We start from the raw sequence: 25028 nt of genomic DNA on the forward strand, positions 1-25028 counted from the left end.
ACCCCTAAGACGAACACGAACCATTTAATAAACGGGTTAGGCAGGTCGACCCATTTACAACACGAACCCGTTTAAGCCAAACCCTAACCCGGCTAAGAAGCGGGTTGGTGGGTCAGGTCAGATTTTGCCACCCCTACCTGCACCTATGTGACATAGGTCATTGTATGGTTTAAAACAATCACTTAAACAATGGCATGGCAAATTTGATGAAATAATTATTTCATATGGATTTAGGATTCATGATTTTGATAAATGCATACATAGCAAAGTAGAAGGTAGTAATGTTATAATTATTTGTCTCTATGTGGATGATATGTTAATCATGAGTAATAATGTAAAATGCATAAACGATACCAAAAGCTTCATTTCATTTAAATTTAACATGAAAGATATGAGTTTAGTTGAAGTTATACTTAGTATTAAATTGATTAGACATACAAATGATTATACATTAACTCAATCCTAGTGCATTAAATTTTTTTTAAGGAAATATAATCATTATGATTGTAAGCATGTTGCTATTCCGATTAATCTTAGTGTTAAGTTGTCGATTAACACTGAAAGAAGTATATCCCAATTAGATTATACAAGTATTATTCGCAACCTCATGTATGCTATGAATGGAACTAGACCAAACATAACTTTTAGAATAAGCAAGTTGACCCGATATACTAGTAAACTAAGACAAGAACATTTAGATGCAATATATCAAGTCCTGAAGTAATTGAGATGAACTCTAGAATATAGAATATTTTATGAGAAAGAACCTGTTATACTTGAAGAGTACAGTAATGTAAATTGAAATTATGATTTCAATGAATCATTATCTACGAGTAGTTAGATATTTAGTCTTGGATCTGGAGCAATCACTTCAGAGTCTAAGAAGAAAATTGTAATAATTTATACTGTAATGAAAGCAGAGTTGATAGTACTAGCATCAGTTAGTATAGAAGTTGAATGGCTAAAAAATCTCTTAATGGAGATATCATTAAGCGATAAGTCAGTGCCCCCGATAGCTATGCATTGCGACAGTCAAACAGATATATACAAAGCGAGAAGTATTATTTATGTTGAAAAATCAAAACATATCAGTCTAGAGCATAATTATGTGAATAGTTTATTCAAGCAAGAAGTAATCTCAATTGAATATGTGAAATCTTGTCAAAACTTAGCGGATTCGTTGACAAAGGGACTTTTTCGAGATATTATTTTTAAGACATCGAGGAAAATAGAGTTAAAGTTTGCAAAAGCAATCACCGTTGATGGAAACCCAACCACATGATAAGGGTCAAACCATGTCGAGTGGTTCAATAGGAAGAACAAGTCTTTGAGTGATTGAATTGAGCACTTAATATACTTTCTCACTCCTGATGTCAAGTACTCGAAACTTGTGTAAGGAGGTTGAGTTTAAATTAAACTCTTAATAAGATCTATAGACCTTATTACTGAGGTGATTTACAGCCTTGATGGACTTATCTATGTGAGTGTGAAGGTGGGGGTCGCCTTCTATGGGACTTGGACTTTGTCTCTAGAGTACTCATAAAATTGAGATACAACAAAAGACCCTTAATGTGCAGCTTCTATATATTAGTAGACACAATATAACCACCTAAAGTGAAAGTGAGTGTCACAGTATTTGAAAAATTAATTAGGATTCTCAATTCAAAGCTAACGCTATTGATGTCAGAGACTAAGACTAAGTAACACTAGTATGGGGGTTCAAACCCAAAAGCTAACTTCACTTATACATTGAATCTTTACGAACAACCGTTGTATTCCTTTTCTATAGTTTTGATCCACATAGAAGATTGTTGGATTTTTGCTCAAAACTACCTAAGTTTTTCCTCTATTTTCCTATTTACTGAAGTTTATGGGTTTCTTGTCTCTCCTATAAGTTTAGTTTCATATTGAAAGTTGTAGGAACTTTTATTGACCTTATATAAAAGTCCTCAAGAGCATTAGATCTTGGGCTTATACATCTCTTTATTCTTGGACCTTAGACCTTAAACTTTGGATCTTGATCTTGATTTGACCCTTGACCTTCGACTTTGGACCTTGGACCTTCGGCTTTAGGTTTAGGTTTGGTCTTGGATATATTTTTTTTAGTACTTGGGATGAATTTAATCCCAAAGTCTAAAATCGACTTTGACCAGCCCATTTATGGACCTTAACTTTGCATTAAATCCTCTTCAGATCTTACCTGAATCCATTTGAACCTTGCCCAACGTTTTTGCATGGGCATTAAAGGTCCAAACGATCCATAGATGCCCAAACTTGTTGATCGTTGACCTTTGACTCAATTAAGATCGATCTTGGACTTTTCAGGATTGTTTATGTCCTTTTTTTAGCACCCTTTTTGGGCATTCATAACGGGTCATTTTGGCCAGCCATGGCCCATTAAAGTTGGTTGGTTGGGCCTATTAAAGACCCTTTATGGCAACCTTGGGACTAAGGCCTATATAAACCCCAACCCACTCCCATTTCTCTAATCTCATTCTCTTCTCTCCTCTACTCTCTCTTTCTCTCACGAGTGCTCTCTTCTCCTCTCCACAGAGCTCTGCTCTCTCTCTCCTCTTTTGGTTTTCGAGGTTTGAGTTTGGATCCATTCTTGAGATCTAAATCTGATTGCAGTTTGGATCTAGATCCATTTACTATTAAGATCCATATCCATTTGCTATTCGGATTCAGATGCAGTTGCTATTCGGATTCAGATCCAGTTACTATCTAGATTCGAGTATTGTTTTGATCCATACCCACTTGCAATTTAGATTCATACCCATATATGAACCCAGGATCTATATTCAATTTGAACCTAGATCAACTCATCGAATCAAGAGGTTGTTCAAGGTGGTCTGTGTCGAGGTTACAGTCTCACCCAATGCAGGGCGTGGACTATTTTTTCGCGAGTAGGCGAAAGCTCAATTGTATCCTAGGAGCATAGTTGCATGAGTACCTATTGCACCAAAGACTTGATCCTAAGTGGGACAACTATCGCTTGAAATATAGCACGTGTATACGCGGACCTCCGGGCATACCTGGTTCATGTTCAGTTGTCTGACCCACTAAGTTAAGCAAAATTTCCAACACCATCAATACCTCAACTGACATGATTCTCATTGGCATTGACCACCACCTCCACTTTCACAAGTCCTGCAATCATCAAACTCCATTACAACAACAATAACAAAGGTTACAGCCACCATTATAAGGAAAAATTCTCACCAGAATGGTGCAAGCTATCACTGCCATGATTGCACCCCTCTGCCGACCTTCTCTCTCTCTCTCTCTCTCTCTCTCTCTCTCTCCAATCAATAAGCATCTTTCCATGTTAAGATCTCTCACATACGTGTATGTTTTACAATTGTTTTGCATTTCCACATCGCTTTCATCTCATCATTTGACAAAGAAATTAACTAGCAAAGCCACTAACTATTCAGATTTTGCATACAAGAAATGATAGTATAAATGAGCACTTGGTGTAATAGTAATCTTTCAGTATGAAAATAACTAAATGTCATTTTATGTTCCAACAAGAAAAAAGAGGGCATATTTTGAAGCTGGAAGGCATATTTGCTAATTCGTAACAAAGAAAGTGCATACCTGCAATGCACCAGCAAAGGATGCAGCAAGTAGGAGAGGAGCAACATAGCCTGTTGTATACGTCAATAGTAAGCTTCCACCAATAACTGGATCCTGTTATAAGGGGGCAAATTAATTCCATTATTATTCCTACTACCACAACGCCGCCGCCACAACCACTATTACTAGCAGTGAATGCCATTAGCTGTTACTCTTGACTCTAAGGGTCTGTCCGTTAAATAGAAAAATGATCTTTCCAAACAAGGAAAAATATTAAGAAATAGAGGAAAGGAGTGAAACGAAAATATCAGAAGCTTTCAATAAATATTATGATCCAAGTATGTGTTTTGATACCAATGTCAATCTGATCACCGGTAAGCATGCATTTAAACATAAAGAGCATGGCAAAAGTGCAGCAGTTTCAGCTCCAAAATACCTTGGTGGAAGCAACATATCCAAGCAAAGTTGCAAGAACAGGAGTACTGCAGGGAGAGGCAGCTAAGGCAAAAGTTAGGCCAGCAAGATAAGCTTGCACGCCTGCAATAAAATAGAACAAGGCCCCAAAGATGATCAAGCTCTATAAACTGCATAGATGACATGAAAATAAAGGAAATACAATATACTTGAAGGGAAATTAGCTGCTGCATCTTTTGCATCAAAGTTATTAAAGAATGAAGGAAGTTGTAATTCGACAACCTGCAGAGGAAAAAAAGAGGCATAAGTGCTTCAACCATGGAACTACACGTGAACGAAAAATGGTGTGGCACCTATGTACATATTCATCTGTGCATACAGAGCATTTTCTTTCTTATAATTGTAACATAGGTAGCCTGATTTCAATTGTGTATGGATATAGCAGAAGTCTCGAGTGTTTGGCCCAAACAGTTGTGTTGATTTTGTTACTTGGAGCTAAATTGTGGTTGTAGTATTCACTGTCTATCCTCTGCTTTAAAACTCTGATTGATAGATGGTGCAGGAATGTTTACAACGTGGCTTCTCTTGAAATAAAACAATGCAGGGGAATGTATGTAGATGGAGGAATTCTGACTGTCATATATAGAGATATATGATAAAAAGAGGCAATTGAGTAGTGCTGATAAAACTTATACTATTGAATGGAGACACAATCAGCATAATCGACTAAGAGAAAAATCTGAATTTCCTTGTAACTTGATGGGATGCATGAAAACTCCTGGACTGTCACACGGACACTTCACTTAGCATGTGTATCCCGTATCGACATCACATGACACTTGGACACTTCATAGACATGATACGACACTTCAACATGAAACCATTTTCGTGCACAGTCAACATTATGTCATTAACTTTATCTATCTCTTTTTATAATCTTATTTATTTATTTCATATTCACTTGAGTTATTTTTCTTTTAAAATTTGTCATCAATTACATCACCTTTCAATTTCAACTTAGTTTCATTATTTGATGTTCCTAAATGTGGTGATTTAAAACTGTTGCTTTATACACACACTGTCCCCGTGTGCTAATTTTTTAAAATTGTTGTATTGTACTATGTGTATATGTATCCTGTCCTGCTCCCGCATCCATATCCATGATGTGACATAGCTCCTGGACATAAGGAGGTGCTGCAATTCAATATTACCAAGAGTGAAGAAGACGCTTGTACATGTCGACAGTATTGTCCAAAGATATGCATGCCAATTCAGCAATAAATGTGGTTGTCTCAGTCTTCCATCAAATTGGGCAGTTCAGGTTGAGTCTACTAACTGACTTGAACCTTGTAAATTATTAGTCCATGCAGTGTCAGTTTGGGATAGACTTGCCTGAATTAACTAGGATAACCATATGTTGGTTGAGGCTTCACTACCCACCTTTCATGGCAACTTAGACATGGGAAAGAAACTCAATTTTCATCAGTAAGTTTTGGAAAACGACTGCCATAAATTTGACATATTTTCCATGCCTTTTTTTTTAGAAAGTTGGATCCACGCCCATGATATCTTGGAGGAGTATCTAGTCTATTTAAAAGAAAGATCTCATCAACTTGGCTAACTGCTTACCTCCAAAAGATTTAAACCCATTAAGATAGCCAAACCAGAAGCAGCAAATGGAAGTCCTTGCCCAATCTGTCCATATGCCTTTCCAGCGAATGAAGCAGCAATCCCTAAGATCGCCAGTGTTGTAGCTAGTCCCAGTGCAAATGCAAGAGAATCCCCAATTATCTGAAAAAATATCTAACATGAATTTCTTCTCATGAAACCACCACCAAGTCTAATAATTTATTTTCAAACTTGCAAATAACAGTTAGAATTATAGTGGACCAGGTATAAGAACTACATAAAAACGAAAATATCAAAGGCATAAGGATGAGAATTCTCTAAACTAAATTATGACTCGGCATGACATAAGAAATGCATTAGAGAATACTTTAATAGGAGATATTGTTACCTGTGCACGGCTTTTACCTGATCCAAAAGCACCTGAAAAATCCAAAATAAGCTAGTGCATTGGCAGGGTCTCTTGGACATAGAAACTGAAGTATCATTTGAGATACTTACACACTAGTGAAAAGAAAAAATATCTATCCATAAGGGATCAGGTACTGGATATTAAGCACATTTAGGCCAACACTTTAGTACTGGATATTAAGCACATTTAGGCCAACACTTTAGCAGCTATTGTTGAAGTTTCTGTTTCCAGTGGATTCAAATGGCTAAGATAGAAGCATTATTTGATCAGCTGAGGTGGAAAACAAACTAGGAGGATCACCTACATCAATGTTCCTGGTAGTTCTGCCTGCTCAGCCCAAGGTCCATGATAATTCATGATTTAGAACCTTTCAGGTTACTTGGAACTCTTCTTAACTGCTATGCAGTAAAACATGAGAGAAACTTAAGAAAGGATGAAAGGTATTCCAACAAACCATACCAATGTAGCCAAGAGTCAATGGCAGTACACTTAGCGTGCAAGGAGAAAGACTTGTAACAAGACCAGCACCAAAAATAACTGCCAAACTGCACAGTTCAACAAATTAAATGTGTCAGTAATGATATGGATATTGTTAAGCAACCAACGTAAATTCTGTTGCATCAAAGTTATTACAAATTCAAGTGTACTAAACTTGCATTTAACCTGGTGAAACTCAGAGCTGAAAGTTGGTCTTGAACAGCTACATTAGCCTGCTGCCCAGCTGAATACAGAAAGTTTCCAAACCAATCTCCAAGGCTTACATCTGCTAATACACTGGACTGTGTTGCCTAATCCAAATGTAGAAAAAGAAAATTAGTTTCTTTGTTTCTCATAAAATGAAAGGAAAAAGTATCTATCATTGCAAGAATCAAGGAATTTTTTCTATGGATTCTAATAATATTAGTAAACAATAACCCAATTCTTTTTATTTCATTATGATAATAAAAAAAATTGAATAAGCATTCCTTGATAAAAATGGGGTAAGGATAAATATCCATTTTGTGTGCTATGTAATATGGAAAACCCAGTAACATGAAAAATATCTACTGAAGTCATAAAATGTAAAAGTGCTTTGGAGTGGGTAATAAGGAGAATGTATCCTTTGAGGAACATAGATATATGCAGGGACCTCCAAATTAACTGGCTCGGTAGGGCTAAATGTCTATAAAAGATCCAATTTCCTCAAGCATGTGACTGAAACACCTATTGCCAAATTTTGAATCCCAAAATAATTAAACATCATTCTTAATATGATTGTGAAGTAGAAGTAGCAATCAAAAATTCCAGAACATGCAATATGTGAAAATTACGAAATGACGGCAAAGTGATATCCTTCAAAAAGAGAGGAACAGTTTGTAATGATAAGAAAAACTCAGGAGATGTGGCTCTCTCTGATTTATATCTTTAAAAGAAATTGCCCTTTGGAATTTGAGCTAAAAAGAGATTCATCATTGGTATCAAATAATTATTTGTTAATAGTCTTTAAGAAGCAGCAAGATTCTTTTGTGTTCTTGCTACTGTATGAATGGACTGACAGAGTTGGCTACCCAGCCAACCTTTGTTAATGAAGTACTGTCACTGCATGGACAGATATCATGGTGAAAAGGTCTATTACTAACAAATTTCTGGATAGAATGGAGATACAAACATTCTAGTTTGATCAAACTGATCGTCTTTTGTTGATGGCATGTTTGGTACTTTATCAGTTTATCCATTCTTCATTGCAATTAGTCTAATACGGCAACTCATTTTGTTGCTTCATAAAAGGAGCACCGGAAATAGACTAAGAGCAAAACACTCTTGAACACCAAGATGCATCCAAAGGGATGTTAATGTGTATAAATACACCTCATTACCTATAGAATTCAGAAAATGCAGAAATGATTAAGACATATGCATTAAAGACAAATTCAGAAATTACATCCCACAAATCCATAGAAGGGTTTCAAATATTGGAGTAGAAGGCAAGAGATAACGGGAGCACAGAGAATCATGAAGAAAAAGAAAAGTGTAAATTGAAATGCCAATTCTTACCAAGACATGTTCCATAGATGCATTTGCTGAAGCAACTGTGAACAAACCTGCCACTGAAACACGATAATAGAGAAACCTAAACCTCAGAATCAATTACACTACAAACAAAAGTGAACATGAAACGATCATAAAAGAAAGACAAACTAAAAAAATTTAAAGCACACAAATTCCACAAAGTATCGCAAAGATACAGGAAAGAACCTTTTGTTCAAAAATGAAAAATAACAAACCAAGCATTGAAAAACAGTAGAAAATTCAGACAAGCAGTCACTTTGCAAAGCTACAGGAAAATGTGTTAGAAAATCACATATATATGTATATACTTGAATATATATATATATATGAGATGTATTTTTGTAATATGTAGTTTTACTTTTTACTGTTTCTTTTTGTCTTTTTTCTTTAGTGTCATAGGGTCAATAGTCAAGCTTTGACTAATTGACCAATCGTTGGGCCGTTCCCAGCCATTGGGAAGTAGCCCAACGGCTATTGCCCTCTCATGTAATCTATAAATAAGGGACTATTCCCCTATTGTATTTTAACTTTAGTAGTCAGGTTTCTCTCTCAATAACATTTGATATTCTTGTGCCTTAGTCAATTTTTTAATCATGTTATGAAAAGTTTTGAAGGTTGCAAATACATGAAGAAAATAAATCCAACAATATCTAGTGAAATCATCAACAAGCACAACATAGTAGGAAAATCCTCCTTTAGAAATCACCGGAGTAGGACTCCACACATCCGAATGAACCAATTCAAAAGGCATTGAAGAGAAAAAGTTTTTTGTTCATAAGGCAAGGATGCCATTTTTCCAAGTAAACATTCTTTACGTTCAAAATTATCTTTGCAAAGATCCTTAGTAATAGGTACAAAATTCAATTTCCTTATACTTGGATGTCTAAGTCTATGATGCCAAATTCTTATATCTTTTGTTTGGGCAATATCACAAAATGATTCTTTTGGAATACAAAGAAGATTCATATAATAAAGATCTCATTACCTAGAACCTTCCTCAATCAATTTTTGGGATTGACAATCCTTCACCCAACATTTATTTGATGAGAAAATGACATCACAACCATGATCCGAGATTTGAGAGACGGAAAGTAAATTAAGATAAAGTTTTGGTATAAGTCTTACTTTTGGAATATAAAACTTGTGTTTTGTCAAATCATTTTTAAAAATTCCAACACCCTCTATTTTCAAGCAATGGAAACAATAGATGCATTTGAGATAGATTGACACTCGGATAAAATAGACTTGTGTGGGGTCATATGAAATGAAGCTCCTGAATCAAGAAGCCAATAGCATATACCAAGAGTAGAAGAGGATGCAATGGTCGTTCCTGAGGTAGATCCTTTAAGCAATGGTTGCAATGCCTCTGTCAATTGGGATAATGATTTGGTGAAATCTTTGAGGTTCAGAGTATCCTCGTTTTGTTTTGACGAGGCTGCTGCAACTCGTTTTTCTTGAGGTCTATAGTCCTTCTTGAATCTAGGACATTGAGGCATAATATGGTCGGGCTCATGACAATTATGACAAATTATTTTTTACTCTTATATTTTTATTAAAATGAGGAGGTCTATATGGCTTGATATAATGTTTTGGTTTGGAAGCGGCAAGTACACAATCCTCTTTTTTGCCATTGCTAGAAGTAACAGGAAGACTATCATTCTTACTCATGTTTAGCCTAATTTCTTCTCCACTAAGTTTAGTGAGAATCTCATGAATAGGAGGAGGCGATGAGGATGATAGCAAGGAAAACCTAGTTTGTTCAAACTCGAGTCTCAATCCATAAAGAAAAGCAAAGAGTCTATCTTCTTCAACTTGAACTCTTCGCATCTCAATACACTTACCTTCCCATTTGGGTTCAAATTGAGCAAGTTGAGTGCAAATGGATGATAATTTCATAAAATAATCTCTAACATTCATATCTCCTTGTTTAATATTTCTAGCTTTTTCTTGGAGATAATAATTATGAGCCATATCTTTTTCGGTAAACATAACTCTAAGATATTCTCATGCTTCATTTGCCTTTTTGTAACACAAAAGATTTGAGGCAATTTTTGTCTCAACTCCACTTAGCATCTGTAGAATATGAACCGAGACCTAGAGAGAGAAGAGATAGAGAGAGAGAGAGAAAGAGAGAGAGAGAGAAAGAGAGAGAGAGAGACGGCTGCACAGAAAACTCAGAACTTCATATCGATATTAGGGCCTCTCTCTATGTTAAATAGAGAGAGGCTTAAAAGCATAATTACAATAAAGCCCCAATTATAAAAACTAAAAATACCAATAGCATCTTACTATAAAATAACTTTACTTAAAACCACTTATTCTCAACAGCATCCATGAAAGAATCTTGGCATTTTTCATTTCTCATTTATCTAATTTTTTGTAATATTTTTTCATTGCTTTGTCCTTTTGTTCGAGACTTATCTCGACACCATTTTCACATATTGTAATTTTAGGAGTGGGTTCAAGAATAATACATCTCACGTATCCCCACAAACCTTGACCTTTTATGCATGTCTCCAAATGTCCCGCCCAAATGATGTAATTGCTTCCGTCAAGCTTAAATGGCGGGATAAAGTTGGAGTTGCTTGTATCGTGCATGAAGAATTCACCTATAATGAACAAAGAAAAAGTGGATCGCCACCAAGGAAGGATTACGAACACGCTCCACGAGGCACATAACCAATGCATGCTTTACGAGTAATTATAAACCAAGCTTTGATACCATGTGAAAAACCTCACAAATAATCAAGTTTACAAAGAACTTGACAAGAACATACATTCATCAAATGCACTAAGGCAAAGAATAACACAAAGCGCTCTAAGGCATAAATATCAAAAAGTTAAAAATAAGATTAAAATCCTCAGAACTGACTCTTGGGGGGGGGGGGGGGGGGAATATTTGTCAAATGATTTTAAACAATTCTTAGAAAACGAAGACATTTTACATCAAAGATCGTGTCCTAGAACTCTACAACAAAATGGGATTTTAGAAAGAAAACATAAACATATTATGGAAACTACAAGGACACTACTTATTGCTAAGAATGTTCCTAAAAAACTTTGGGTTGAAGTTGCCTCAACCTCAGTATACCTCATAAATAAGATGTCACAAAAACCTTGACCAATGAAATTCCTTTTGAAAATTTATTTAAATACCAACCTGACTATCAAAGATTAAGAATCTTTGGCTAATCTTCTAAGACCATCCCCTCTGCGTTCATTGGTTATTTTGAAACACAAAAAGGGTTTAAATGTTATGATGTCAAAAATGATAAACGCCTTGTCTCAGGGAATGTTAACTTTATTGAAAATGAAAGTTGATTTGAAGAAAATGTCTTCAAACGTAAATTCTGACAATTCCTTATTTAAACTATTGTCTAATTATGAATATACTTATGTAGAACCCTCTATTGAGAATAGAACAATAGTTGAACCAATAGTATACACTAGAAGAAATAGAATCATATCCGGTGAAAGTGTAAATCAAGGTAACCATGAAGCATTAGAAATTCCCTATGAACAAATCACTATTCATAGATCTAAACAAACCTCAAGGATTCCAAATATATTTGTTTTTTATGACTCATTTTTTACTAAACATAAAGCATGTCTTATAACTATTCATTCATATTTTGAATCATCCTGTTACAATGAAGCAGAATGGGTAAACGCCATGCATATAGAATTAGACACTCTTAAAAGAGCCAACACTTGGGAAATTCTAAATCTACCCATCGAAAAGAAAACCATAGGCTGTAGATGGGTTTTCAAAGTCAAGATAAAAAGCGATAGATCCTTGGAAAGACATAAAGTCAGGCTAGTTGCTAAAGGTTATTCTCAAGAATACAGAGTAGATTTCGAAAAAACATTTGCCCCTGATGCCAAGATGACCATTGTTCGAATTCTTGTAGCTATTGCAGCTATTAAAAATTGAAATATATTTCAAATTAATGATAAAAATGTTTTTTGAATAAGAACCTCAATGAGGAAGTATACATGGATGTTCCACCTCGATTAATAGTTCATTCAGGTAAAGTGCTTAAATTAAAAAAGGCATTGTATGGTCTCAAACAAGCACCTGAAGCTTGGTTTAACACATTCAACAATGTTATTACAAGATATGGTTTTAAAATATGTTATACTAACACAACTTTATTTATTAAGAATTCTTCTGTAGGTATTATAATTTTACTTTTATATATTAATGACATATTGATTACAGGAAGTGACAAAGAAGGAATCAAGAAAGTAAAACAATTTTTTAAAAATTCTTTTGAAATGACTAATCTTGGATTCCTAAAATACTTTCTTGGTATAGAAGTATCATATTCTAATAGAGGGTATGTATTGTCACAAACAAAATTCGCTTTAGATATCATCGACAGGTCAAGATTATCAGATGACAAAGTTATTGACACTCCAAACATTGTCGGAACGAAGATGCAAGCAGATGATGGAGTCTCGTTGGACAATCCAACTCCCTTCAGACAGCTCGTGAGATCTCTCATGTATTTAATTATTACAAGACCAGACATAGTTCATATTGTACATACAGTCAGTCAATTTCAACATGCTCCAACATCAGCTCATATGGGTGCAGTCATGAGAATTATCAAATACATCAAAGGCATAATAAATAAGGGAGTTTTTATATCCGCTTCTTCCTCATTAGATCTTATTGCATATTCAAATACTGATTGGGGAGGGGATCCAAATAATAGGCGTTTTTTTAGGTGAATCCTTGATTTCATGAAAGTGTAAGAAACAATAAAAGGTGTCACTATCATCTACGAATATTGAATATAAAGCAATGGGGATTAGTACTATGAAAATTGTGTGGTTCAAACAACTAATTTCAGACATGAAAATTCATCTTCAGAATCCTACAAGATTATGTTGTGACAACAAGAGCTCTATATACATTGCTCGAAATCATACATTTCATGAAAGGACTAAGCACATAGAGATGGACTGCCACTTCGTTCATGAAGAATACTTAAAGAAGACCATTAATCTTCCCTATGTGACATCATAATACCAACTTGCTAATTTCTTCACCAAGGCATTGTGCTCACCAAGATCAACTTTTTACTTGACAAACTTTCGGTGATTACACCATAAGTTTAAGGGAGACTGTTAGAGAATCATATATATATATAAGATGTATTTTTGTAATATATAGTTTTACTTTTTACTGTTTCTTTTTGGCTTTTTTCTTTAGTGTCGTAGGGTCAATGGTCAAGCTTTGACTAATTGACCAGCCATTGGGCTGTTCCCAACGACTCTAATTAGAGCCATTGGGAAGTAGCCCAACGGCTATTGCCCTCTTATGCCCTTTCATGCAATCTATAAATAAGGGGCTATTCCCCCATTGTATTTTAACTTTTGTAGTGAGGTTTCTCTCTCAATAACATTTGATAATCTTCTGCCTTAGTGCACTTTTTGATATTCGTGCCTTAAAGCACTTTGTGTTATTCTTTGCCTTAGTGCATTTGATGAATGTATGTTTTTGTCAAGTTCTTTGTAAACTTGATTATTTGTGAGGTTTTCACAAAATGTTCACCCTTAATGCAACGCCCCAAAATCTAGGACTCATAACGTTTTACGAAAAGTTTGAAAGCTTCACAATCGGTCATTTTTTTTTAGAGTTTTAAAAGCAATTCAGCGGAAAGTGGTATTTGAAATAGCAAGTCAATGGACCTTGGACGCATCACAACGTAAACTTTCATTCACAAACAGATTTGGAACTTAGTACATTTAAGAAACCAAATAGATTATGAAAACGCAATTTTTAATAGTTTAAGACTTGTACAAATGAGAGATTTTCAAGAAAACCTTTATGCAAATTTATCAAAATGTCCTCAGGAGCGAAACATCAGGGAAAGAGTCTCATCACGCCATCGTGTCATATCCTGTCTCATAAACCTACACATCACTTGTACCCATAAAATGAGTCAATTTCATGAAAAAATTGTTAGATGCACAAGCAAGACAATAAAGATAAAAAATTAAGGCATATTATTTAAGCAATTTTAACAAATAATAAGCTAACATAGCAGCAAGTAACCTATCTCTATCATGATTAGTTGACTCATTTTGACAAACAAGCTACATTTATCATGAGCAATAGATTATGAAAATGAACAATTAAGTATGCAACCCCGTGAGTGTTTCCAATGTGAGCAATTAATTATGAAATCAAGTGAGCCATTAATTATAACAAGGTAAGAGTTCATTCATCACAAGATATATGCAATTTCACGACAAGTAGGTATATTAATCATAAGATGTAAGCAGTTCATAAATCTCAAGTTGCACAGAATTGCACCATAAGTCGTTCTATTAATCACAAGATGCAAGCAATTACATTAGTCATAAGTTGTAAACGGTTCGTAGATTAGGAGTTGTAAACAATTGCATAATAAGCAGTTCTATTAATCATAAGAGACTCGAGCCAACAAGTGTTGTGAACAGGATATTTATTGTTTCGATATTAGTTGGCATTGCGGGTACGCACAAAACACAACACGTAGAAACAGCCGAGACTAATCCAGGAATTTATTATGCCATGTATTTTAGATACCCCGGGTAGCTAGCTGAATCCGCTCCTAAGAAGACGGTCAGCGACCGAGAGAGAATTTCCCAAAGGCATTCGTAGACAACGGATGCATCCTACTTTTGCATAAGTCCATAGGAGCTACCACCTAGGATAATTTTCGGTAGTCCTTTTTCCCTAACTCCGATGACTATTTAAACCGAATCATTTGCTCGTGGGGTGGTTGTTAACAACCTATCCATCAGAGTTTTGTACCAATCCATCATCTATCTTGATGAACACAACGGGTCAAATGGGTGCATCAGGTGTTATTTAACTGAAGACCCATTCTATATGCTCTGGTCTTTCAACCCACTCGAGCATCTTGCCTGTGAAGGCGAACATTATCATTATGTGATTTCAACAATCTGTCATTGCATGTTTCAAGGTTACCAAAAACCTCTCATCCTACTCATCGTAGTACAAACATATTGTACCTGTCCAAAAGTACGACTACGATGAGAGGGGTATGAGTTTCTAAAAAAGAAACCCCACCTTTAATGTGTTGTGAAAGAAACAATATAATCATTTTAATTTGCATTTGACATGCTCGGGTTCTTTAAACCAACATGAGATGGCTTTTACAAAAATAAAAAAAAAATAAAAAAATAAAAAGAATTAAAAAACCTAATTTAAAAGAAATATAGTTGTTTTATAAAAACAACTATGTGAAAAGTCATAAATACCCCTATCGGGTATTTTATATATATATATATATATATATATATATATATATATATATATATATATATATATATATATATATATATATATATATACGAATGCATATTTTAACACCCCCCTCAAAATTTACAGGGAGATGATGAAAAGTTTGCCAAGAAGAAACATGAAGCGAGGAGGAGGAAGGGCTTTAATGAAGAAGTCCGCCAATTGATATTCTAAAGTGACATATGAAAGAGTAATTGTTCCTCGTAAATATTCATCCCGAACATAATGACAGTCCATCTCGATATGTTTGGTGCGCTCATGGAAGGTGTGATTGCTTGCAATATAGATGGCACTCTTGTTGTCACAGCATAACTTTAAAGCTTCAGCAATATCAACCCCCATGTCTTTGAGAAGACTACGAAGCCAAACTAGTTTCATTGTTGTGGTTGTCATAGCCCGGTATTCAACTTCAGTAGAAGATAGCGAGACTTTTTGTTGCGGGTTACCTCCCCAATCTGCATTAGTATAAGCAAGAAGATTTAAGGAAGAAGATGATGATAGAAATAACCCTTTATTTGTTGTGTTTTTTATGTATCGAATGATCCGAAGCACAACGCTCATATGCACAGTTGTAGGAGCATGTTGAAATTTGCTTGCAGAGTGAACCACATGAGCGATGCCTGGTCTGGTGATGGTCAGGTAAGTGAGAGATCCAATGAGTTGTCGGTAGGGTGTTGGATCTTCAAGAAGAACCCCCGTCCTCCAACCTTAATTTGGCATTAATGACCTCTAGAGTCTCTACCTTTTTATCATCTGAAATGTCAAACTTAGTACATATATCTGCAGCAAGCTTCATCTGTGACAAAATATATCCTCGAGGAGAATATGCGACTTCAATGCCAAGAAAATATCTAAGGAAGCCTAAATCAGACATGTCAAAATTATTTTTAACATGTTTTTAACATCAACAATACTATTTTGATCATTCCCAGTGATAATCATTTGATCGACATAAAGTAATAAGATAACAATACTAGTACATGCACTTTTAACAAAGAGAGCAGTGTCAGTATAACATGAATGAAATACTAATTTAACCATGATATCACTAAAACGATCATACCAAGCCTTGAGGGCTTGTTTAAGACCATATAAGGCTTTTAAAAGCTTAAGAGTTTGATCTTGTCCAATATTAATTTCGGGTGGTGGATCCATATATACTTCTTCATTTAAATTCCTATTTAGAAATGCATTTTTCACATCGAGTTGATATATAGGCAATTTTTTGGTTGATGCGACAACTATTAGAGTTCTGACACTAGTTATTCGGGCTACAGGAGCAAATGTTTTCTCATAGTCAATTTCATATTCTTGCGAATATCCCTTCACTAATAACCTGGTTTTATATCTTTCTAGGGATCCATCGCTTTTAGTTTTATCTTTAAAGACCCACGACATCCAATAGGTTTTTTATGCGAAGAGAGTTTGACTATTTCCCAAGTATTAGCCATTTTTAGTGCATCTAATTCTATTTTCATTGCTTCAACCCAATGCGGTAGAGTCTTAGCTTGATTATAATGAGCGAGTTCATAATATGAATGTAAAGTTATTAAACATGCCCGATAATTCGGTGCTAAAGACTCATAGGATACAAACCTATTGGGTGGTATTGATTCTCTAGAAGAGCACCTAATGGGGGGCTCTTCTGAAGATTCAAAAATTTGAGAGAATTTCTCTAAGGCACTAATAGGCCTTTCTTGATCTCTTTGGGTGTAAACATTAATATTTTCATTACTAGTACCATCACTTGGTGGTGACACATCAAAATTGGACACTTCACAAGTGTCCTCTATATTTTCAAGATGATCCATAGAATCATCATTTATGTCATCAATAAGATCATGTAAAAACATATAATCAATTTCATGTGATTTTTCCATTTTTTCAAAACCATTCTCATCTTCTAAGAAAGTTACATCTTTTGAAACATAAAGCTTGCCATTTTTTAAATTAAAACACTTATAGCCTTTTTTATTTTCCCCATAACCTAGAAAAACACATTCAATTGTCTTTGGAGACAACTTATCTCTCTTATGTAAGAGAACAAATCATTTACAATCAAAGATGCGAAGGCGATTGAAATCGGGTGAGAATTTAAAAGGTTTTTCATAAGGAAAGGCATTCTTTAATTTTGAGGAAGGCATTCTATTGATTAGGTTGTTAAAATACATGTAATCAATATATGTATAAATATATATATATATATGCAATCATACCCGATAAGGGTATTCCTGTAATTCTGCCCAATAAGGGCATTGTAGTCTTTTTTTATTTTTGCTTTTCTTTTTTATTTTCCTTTTTCTTTCTTTTATTTTTCGTTCTCTTTTTTCCTAAAATGCATTTAGTGCATTCACATTGGGGGTCCCAACTAAGAGTCGTTGGGCCCCTAACGGTCACAATTGTGACCGTTGGGAGCCCAACGACACCTTGTTGGGCTTCCCAATGTGGTCTCTCTCTCTTACTTTTCTCCCTCTCTTTGACTCGTCCTTGCCTATAAATAAGTGGGGTCTCCCCCTTTGTAAAGAATTGGCTTCTTTAAGCCCTCTTTTGCATTTATAAGAATTTATGTTTGCAAGTTATTGTTGGCTTTTGTGTAAGTCATTTTTGGACGTGTTCCTTACTTTCAATATGTGAATGTCCATTGTAGGACATTGTTTTTATTTCTGCATATTTCATTACATGGTATCAGAGTCAAGTGTATGCTATTGATTCTTGATATAGCTAGTTGACTAGTTATATTTTTCATTTTGTATTTCTCTTTCTTGGTTTGTCTTCTTGAGTTTAAAATGAAAGGAGAACAAAAGATTGATCTCTCCTTCAAACTTAATGGTTCCAACTACATGATGTGGGCCGCCACCATGGAGAACAACCTCAAGGGTAAAAAGCTTTGGGGATACGTCATGGTCACTATTCCGGAACCACAACTCCAACTCACCAAGAGAGATAGTGATCAAGAAAAAGCTCTTGAAGAAAATGCCCGCATGAAGGCCATTGAAGATCACCAATCTAAAGTGGAAGATTGGGAAAACAAGCATGCAAAAATTCTTGCTTGGTTCATGAAGAATGTGGAGCTTAAAATTTGCACAAACATTGCTAAATTTTGAATGGCAAATAAAGCATGGTTCTTTATTAAAGGTATGTATACTCAAAAAGACCTTGCTCGTCAATTCTTTCTCCAAAAAAAAATCCGAACTATTAAGCAAGGAGAAATGGGTGTAAGAGATTACTTTAGCACCCATGGACCCTTATGGGATGAGCTATCTCTACTAGAACCAAAGTGGGTTTCTAGTGAAGATGTGGAACTAAGAAGAGAACAAATAGAAAAAGAACACTTTTTCTAATTTCTACATAGGCTTAGGCCCGAATATGAACAAGTTAGATCTTCCCTACTTCATAGATCTAAGCCTCTTCATTTGGAAGATGCCATAACCGAAATATGCCAAGAAGAAACTCGTCTTGGCATAATTAAGAGAGGAGATAAAGTTTTGAACGTGTCTAAACCCGGCAATCATGTGAAAGTCTATAAGCCTCCACACTTTGGGAGGCAAAATAACTATAATGGCAACTATAGAAAAGTCATTTGCCATCATTGCCAAGAACTGGGTCATATAAGACCTAATTGCCCTAAGTTAAATGAAGCACCAAAAAGTAAGGTTGTTTCCGTTGAAGAAAAAGGAAGAGACTATCAAAGGGAAAGAGTCTTTCTCTCTTGCTCAACTATCGGAAGCACTTCAAATTCTACTCAAATCGCCATCAACTTCGGGTGCCGCCATAGCTTCTTCTTCTTCTCCAAGTATGTCTTCTTGGATTCTTGATTCTGGAGCTTCCTTTCATATGACCCCTCTTGAAAATGGGCTTTCCGATTTGTGTAATAACTCTAAAAACTCTTATGTTTCAACCGCCGATGATACATCTTTACAAGTAAAAAGTTTTGAAACTTTAAATTTTTCCAAAGATTTCTTTGTGTCAAACGTAAGAGTGGTACCTCAACTTAATTTAAATCTCTTTTATGTTTCTCAAATATGTGATCATGAATGTGAAATCTCTTTCTCAACTAGGGATTGCTCTATATAGGATCTCCGGTCCAGGAAGCAGATTGGGCAAAGCCATAGGAGGGGAGATCTCTATTACATGAGTAACTTAAATTTCCCACTAACTCTTTTTGTAATCATGTCCAAGATAAAAATATTGAAACTTGGCACCAAAGACTTGGACATCCTAGTTTCTCAAAAATGTACTCCTTTCCTTTTGGAAAGAAATTTTGTAATAAGAAACATTTTGTTTGCAAGAATTGTATTTTTGGAAAAATGAAATTCACTCCCTTTCCAAATAGAACTTTTGTATCCAAAAGACCTTTTGAGTTAGTTCATTCGGACGTTTAAGGCCCTTCTTCGGTCATATCGAAAGGAGGATACTCATATTATGTTACTTTCATTGATTACTACACTAGATATGTGTGGATCTATCTTCTTAATTTAAAATTCGAAGTCTTTGACTTTTTCAAGAAATTTCATATGATAGTCAAAAATCAATTTTCAAGTAATATCTCTACTCTTAGATCCGATTCGGGTGGAGAGTACCTATCAAATGAATTTCAAAATTATTTGAAAATAAATGGAATTTGTCATCAAAGATCATGTCCTAGGACTCCTCAACAAAATAGTCTAGCCGAAAGAAAGCATAGACACATTTTGGAAACCACTAGAACACTTCTTATTTCCAAAGAAATTCCAAAAAGTTTTTGGGCCGAAGCCGCTTTAACTTCAACTTACTTGATAAATAGAATGATATCTTCATCCTTACAAAATACATCTCCATATGAAAAATTATTTGAAAGAACACCCAATTTCAATAGATTAAAAATTTTTGGGTGTAAATGTTTTGTCCTTACACATAAAAGAGATAAATTATCTCCTAAAGCTATTGAATGTGTTTTCTTAGGACATGAAGAAAATCAAAAGGGTTTTAGATGCTTCGACCTTAAAAATAACAAACTATATGTATCTAAAGATGTAACATTTTTAGAAAACGAAAATGGTTTTGAGAAAACTAAAGATATTGACGAAAGCGAATATGCTTTCTTATTTGATTTTCTCTCTCAAGAAGATGAGACTCCTCAAGAAGAGGAAATCTCTAATGATTTGTTGAATGATCTAGAGGATATTCCTCTTAACAATGTTGAAAATGAAAGTGATAGACCCATCCAAACCTATGTTAGGCGTGGTCAACAAGTTCCCATGAGTGCTTTAGAAAAATACTCTTAAGGTTCCAACATAGAAGAAACCTCTTTAAGGAGATCCGGTCGAATCTCCAATCCTCCTAATAGGTTTATTTTCTATGAGTCTCTAACACCAAAGTATAGAGCGTGTCTAATTGCATTACACTCTATGTCACACGGACTCGGCTAAGGAGGTGCCGCACCCGAGTCGACACGCCCCGACACGGGTGCGGCTTCGGACTCGGCCTGGACTCGGTCAACGCCGAGTCGGACTCGGTCAACGAGTCCAGGCCGAGTCCATCCACATTTTGGACTCGGTCAACTTTGACCGAGTCCAAAAATGTCCCTAAAAAATCAATTTTTTATATTTTTTATTTAAAAAATATATATATAAAAGAGGCACAGACTGTGACTGTGACTGTGCACAGTCACAGGCTATGCAGTGTGCACAGTCATAGACTGTGCACAGTCACAGACTGTGCACAGTCGCACAGTCTGTAACTGTGACTGTGCACAGTCACAGTGTTGTGGACTGTGCCTGTGCACAGTCACACTGTGGCATTTTAAAAATAAAATAAAATTATATATATATATATATTTTTTTTTTTTGCCGAGTCCCCGTGTCCAAAAATTTTAAAATTGTGCTGCACCCGCACCCGCACCCATGTGACATAGGTTACACTCTTTTCATGAACCTTCACATTATAATGAAGCCAAAAACATTCCCCAGTGGGTTGAAACCATGAACTTAAAACTTAGTGCTCTTGAAAAGGCAAAAACTTGGGAAATAACCTCATTACCCATTGGAAAGAGATCTATTGGATGTAGATGGGTCTTCAAAATTAAAACTAAAAGTGATGGGTCATTAGAACGCTATAAAGTCCGGTTGGTAGCAAAAGGATACGCTCGAGAATACAGTATAGACTATGAAGAAACCTTCGCTCCCATAGCTAGGATGACTAGTGTTAGGACTCTTATTGTGGTTGCGTCAGTTAAAAAATGACCTATTTATCAAGGTTTTAAAACTCGCTGAGTCAACTCGGTGACTCGGCTCGGCTCGGCCCTCCAACGAGTCAACCCGACAAGGTAATCTTGTTTTGCAAAAACTCGGCCTTGACTCGGGCGAGTTTTGGGCACTTTTTTCTTTTTTCATTTCTCAAAGGATATGGGCAATTTTTTCACATGTAAGTGTTCATTTTTCAAAGAACAAATAGCATAATAACAATAGGTCTACCAACTTAACCATGTTTTTTTTCCCTTCTGGGATTTAAATGGACATCAGAAGAATATACAGATACTTCCAACAGCTCCAAATTTATAATGTTAGCTTGTTGACATACAACATTTCATTCTATACTGTCTGAAAGTAGATGAAACCCAACCAAAAGAAAAGGACCAGTAAGGCATCAAGATTTTAAAGACATCTGAGCATAATGAAACTCACACAGAGCTTACATAAGAATGACCTACTACGCAGAATTTTTGTTAGGTTAACAACCAACCAGAAGGTGTACATTGCAATGTAGCACAAATTCTCTCACTTAAAAAAATGTAACTTGGATTCTCTCATTTAAAAAAGTAACTGATGCAACTAAATGGACTTGCAATAGAACATGAATAAGATCCGAGAAAGCTTAAGGACCATAATAACCATTATGAGATGAATTATAGTTAAGAACATAAAAATCCAACATTTGACAAATAAGACTATACAAAATGAGATTGAACGTTTAGTTGTGAGATATCTTTTATCGTATTATGCCAAATGTAGTTTTCTAAGCCTTCACATAGAAGTATCACCATATGATGTGCAGAGTCCATGAAAAAAGCCAGACAATTACTAATAAATTCTTGAAGAAATACACTGATAGAGCCCTATATGCTGCACCAAAACATGCCAAAAACAAAGATTTACCAATAATAGGTCTGATGTCAAAACATGAAAAGCAGAACCTGATTATGTAAACTATACTATACAATATAGATAAACGAGATAACTATTATGAAGAGAAGTTTGATGTAGTTATCCCACTTCTGAGGTAAATTTTATTAAAAGAGAAAAAAGAAAAATGCTTACAGGTTGGGAAGTTTGAGGAAACTTCCACCGTTTCGAGATGCTAAGTTATTGTATTGGGCATACTTTACAGGAAAAGCAGCATGTGGCATAGGAGAGTTGAATTTTATCCCTGGCTGAGCATCCATACAGGATTATTTGTAAGAAAATTTGAAAGACTTGTTCCTGCTTGTGTAGTTTCTTTAGTAAATGTGAGATTTGAATTAAGAGCATTTTTACTTGATGTTATTTTACTTATTAATCAATTAAACTAGTAATTAAGTCATTCTACAAACCTTTATATGTTTAAATGACAATTTATATATTGTCTTTCTTTTAAAATCAAAAGTTAACAAAACCCGGTTTGAGTCATCGAGTTGACCCGCCGAGTCACGAGTCAATAAAGAACGAGTCGAGTCCCGAGTCACTGGGTTTTAAAACCTTGCTATTTATCAATTAGATGTTAAGAATGCATTCCTAAATGGTGAATTAAATAAAGAGGTTTACATGGATCATCCACCAGGAGTATGTATTGGGGAAAATAAAATTCTCAAACTTAAAAAGGCATTATATGGTTTAAAGCAAGCTCCAAAGGCTTGGCATGATAGATTTAGCAATGTAATGACAAGTTTGAATTTTCGCTCATGTTATACTGACACTGCTTTGTTTGTGAAAAGTGCAGGGTCTTCAGTAGTTATTCTACTACTTTATGTTGATGATATGATCATCACTGAAAGTGATGAGCAAGGAATCAATGATATTAAGAAAGTTTTAAAAGAGAATTTTGACACGTCTGACCTTGGTTTCTTAAGATATTTTTTAAGAATTGAAGTAAAGTACTCTCCTCGAGGGTACATTCTCTCTCAGATGAAACTTGTTGCTGACATTTGTTCCAAGTCTGGCATCTCCGATGATAAGAAGACAGAAACCCCTGAAGTTATCAATGCAAAGTTAAGGTTGGAAGATGGAACACTTCTCGAGGATCCTACTCTCTACTGCCAACTTGTTGGGTCTCTGACCTACTTATCCATCACTCGGCCAGACATAGCTCATGCAGTTTACTCAGTCAGTTTCAACATGCACCTACAACTGTGCACATGAGTGCAGTCTTAAGGATAGTCAGATACAATAAAAACACCATAACCAAGGGAGTTTTTTTTTCCTCTTCATCATCACTTGATTTAATTGCTTATACTGATGCTGATTGGGGAGGAAATCCCAATGATAGAGTCTCAACTACTGGTTTTTGTGTTTTCTTAAGTGACTATGATTTCTTGGAGATGCAAGAAGCAGCACAAAGTATCATTGTCCTCAACAGAAGCAGAGTATCGTGCAATGGCCACTATAACCATAGAGCTTGTGTGGCTTAGAAGTCTCCTCAGTGATATGGGCATAGTCATCTCTACTCCTTCGAAGATGTGTTGTGACAACAAAAGCACAATCTATATCGCAAGCAATCACACCTTCCATGAGCGTACTAAACACATTGAGATGGACTACCACTATGTTTGTGATGAATACCTAAAAGGAACCATAGCACTGCCTTACATTACATCTGAGTACCAGTTGGTGGACTTCTTCACTAAAGCCCTTGCTTCTCCTCGTTTTATGTTCCTTCTCAACAAGCTTTCGGTTATATCCCCGGAAAGCTTGAGGGAGGGTGTTGAAATACATGTAATCAATATATATATATATTTATTTATTTATTTATTTATTTATTTATATATATATATTCAATCATACCCGATAAAGGTATTCCTGTAATTCTGCCCAATAGGGGCATTGTAGTCTTTTTTTATTTTTGCTTTTCTTTTTTATTTTCCTTTTTTTCTTTTATTTTTTGTTCTCTTTTTTCCTAAAATGCATTTAGTGCATTCACATTGGGGGTCCCAACTAAGAGTCGTTGGGCCCCCAACGGTCACAATTGTGACCGTTGGGAACCCAACGACACCTTGTTGGGCCTCCGAATGTGGTCTCTCTCTCTTACTTTTCTCCCTCTTTCTCACTCTTCCTTGCCTATAAATAAGTGGGGTCTCTCCCTTTGTAAATAATTGGCTTCTTGAAGCCCTCTCTCTTGCATTTATAAGAATTTATGTTTGCAAGTCATTGTTGGCTTTTGTGTATGTCCCTTTTGGACTTGTTCTTTGCTTTCTATATGTGAATGTCCATTGTAGGACATTGTTTTTATTTCCGCATATTTCATTACATAGGTATGTTGAGGTTAGGACGGCTTCGACCCAAAAAAAAATTGGAATATTTCTAGAGACAAGCAATGTTCTAGCGGTTTCTATAATATGCCTATGCTTTCTTTCCGCTAGTCCGTTTTGTTGTGGAGTTCTAGGGCATGATTTTT

General features: G+C 35.3%; 1 protein-coding gene across 1 annotated transcript in view; it reads right to left on the minus strand.

Annotated features, from left to right (window-relative positions):
• CCDA (cytochrome c biogenesis protein family) overlaps nt 1-25028 on the minus strand; it is a 40692-nt gene that overhangs the window by 6867 nt on the left and 8797 nt on the right. Inside the window, exons 4-11 of the mRNA XM_089992076.1 lie at nt 8066-8118; nt 6695-6819; nt 6491-6576; nt 6011-6042; nt 5623-5784; nt 4203-4275; nt 4016-4116; nt 3601-3693 (exon numbers count right to left, since the gene is read on the minus strand). Coding sequence (XP_089848202.1) covers nt 3601-3693; nt 4016-4116; nt 4203-4275; nt 5623-5784; nt 6011-6042; nt 6491-6576; nt 6695-6819; nt 8066-8118 — 725 coding nt within the window. The remainder of the gene's footprint in view (nt 1-3600; nt 3694-4015; nt 4117-4202; nt 4276-5622; nt 5785-6010; nt 6043-6490; nt 6577-6694; nt 6820-8065; nt 8119-25028) is intronic.

Source organism: Nuphar pumila, chromosome 16 (genome assembly GCF_984573655.1).
Source record: "Nuphar pumila chromosome 16, dmNupPumi1.hap1.1, whole genome shotgun sequence".
Taxonomy (NCBI): Eukaryota; Viridiplantae; Streptophyta; class Magnoliopsida; order Nymphaeales; family Nymphaeaceae; genus Nuphar; species Nuphar pumila.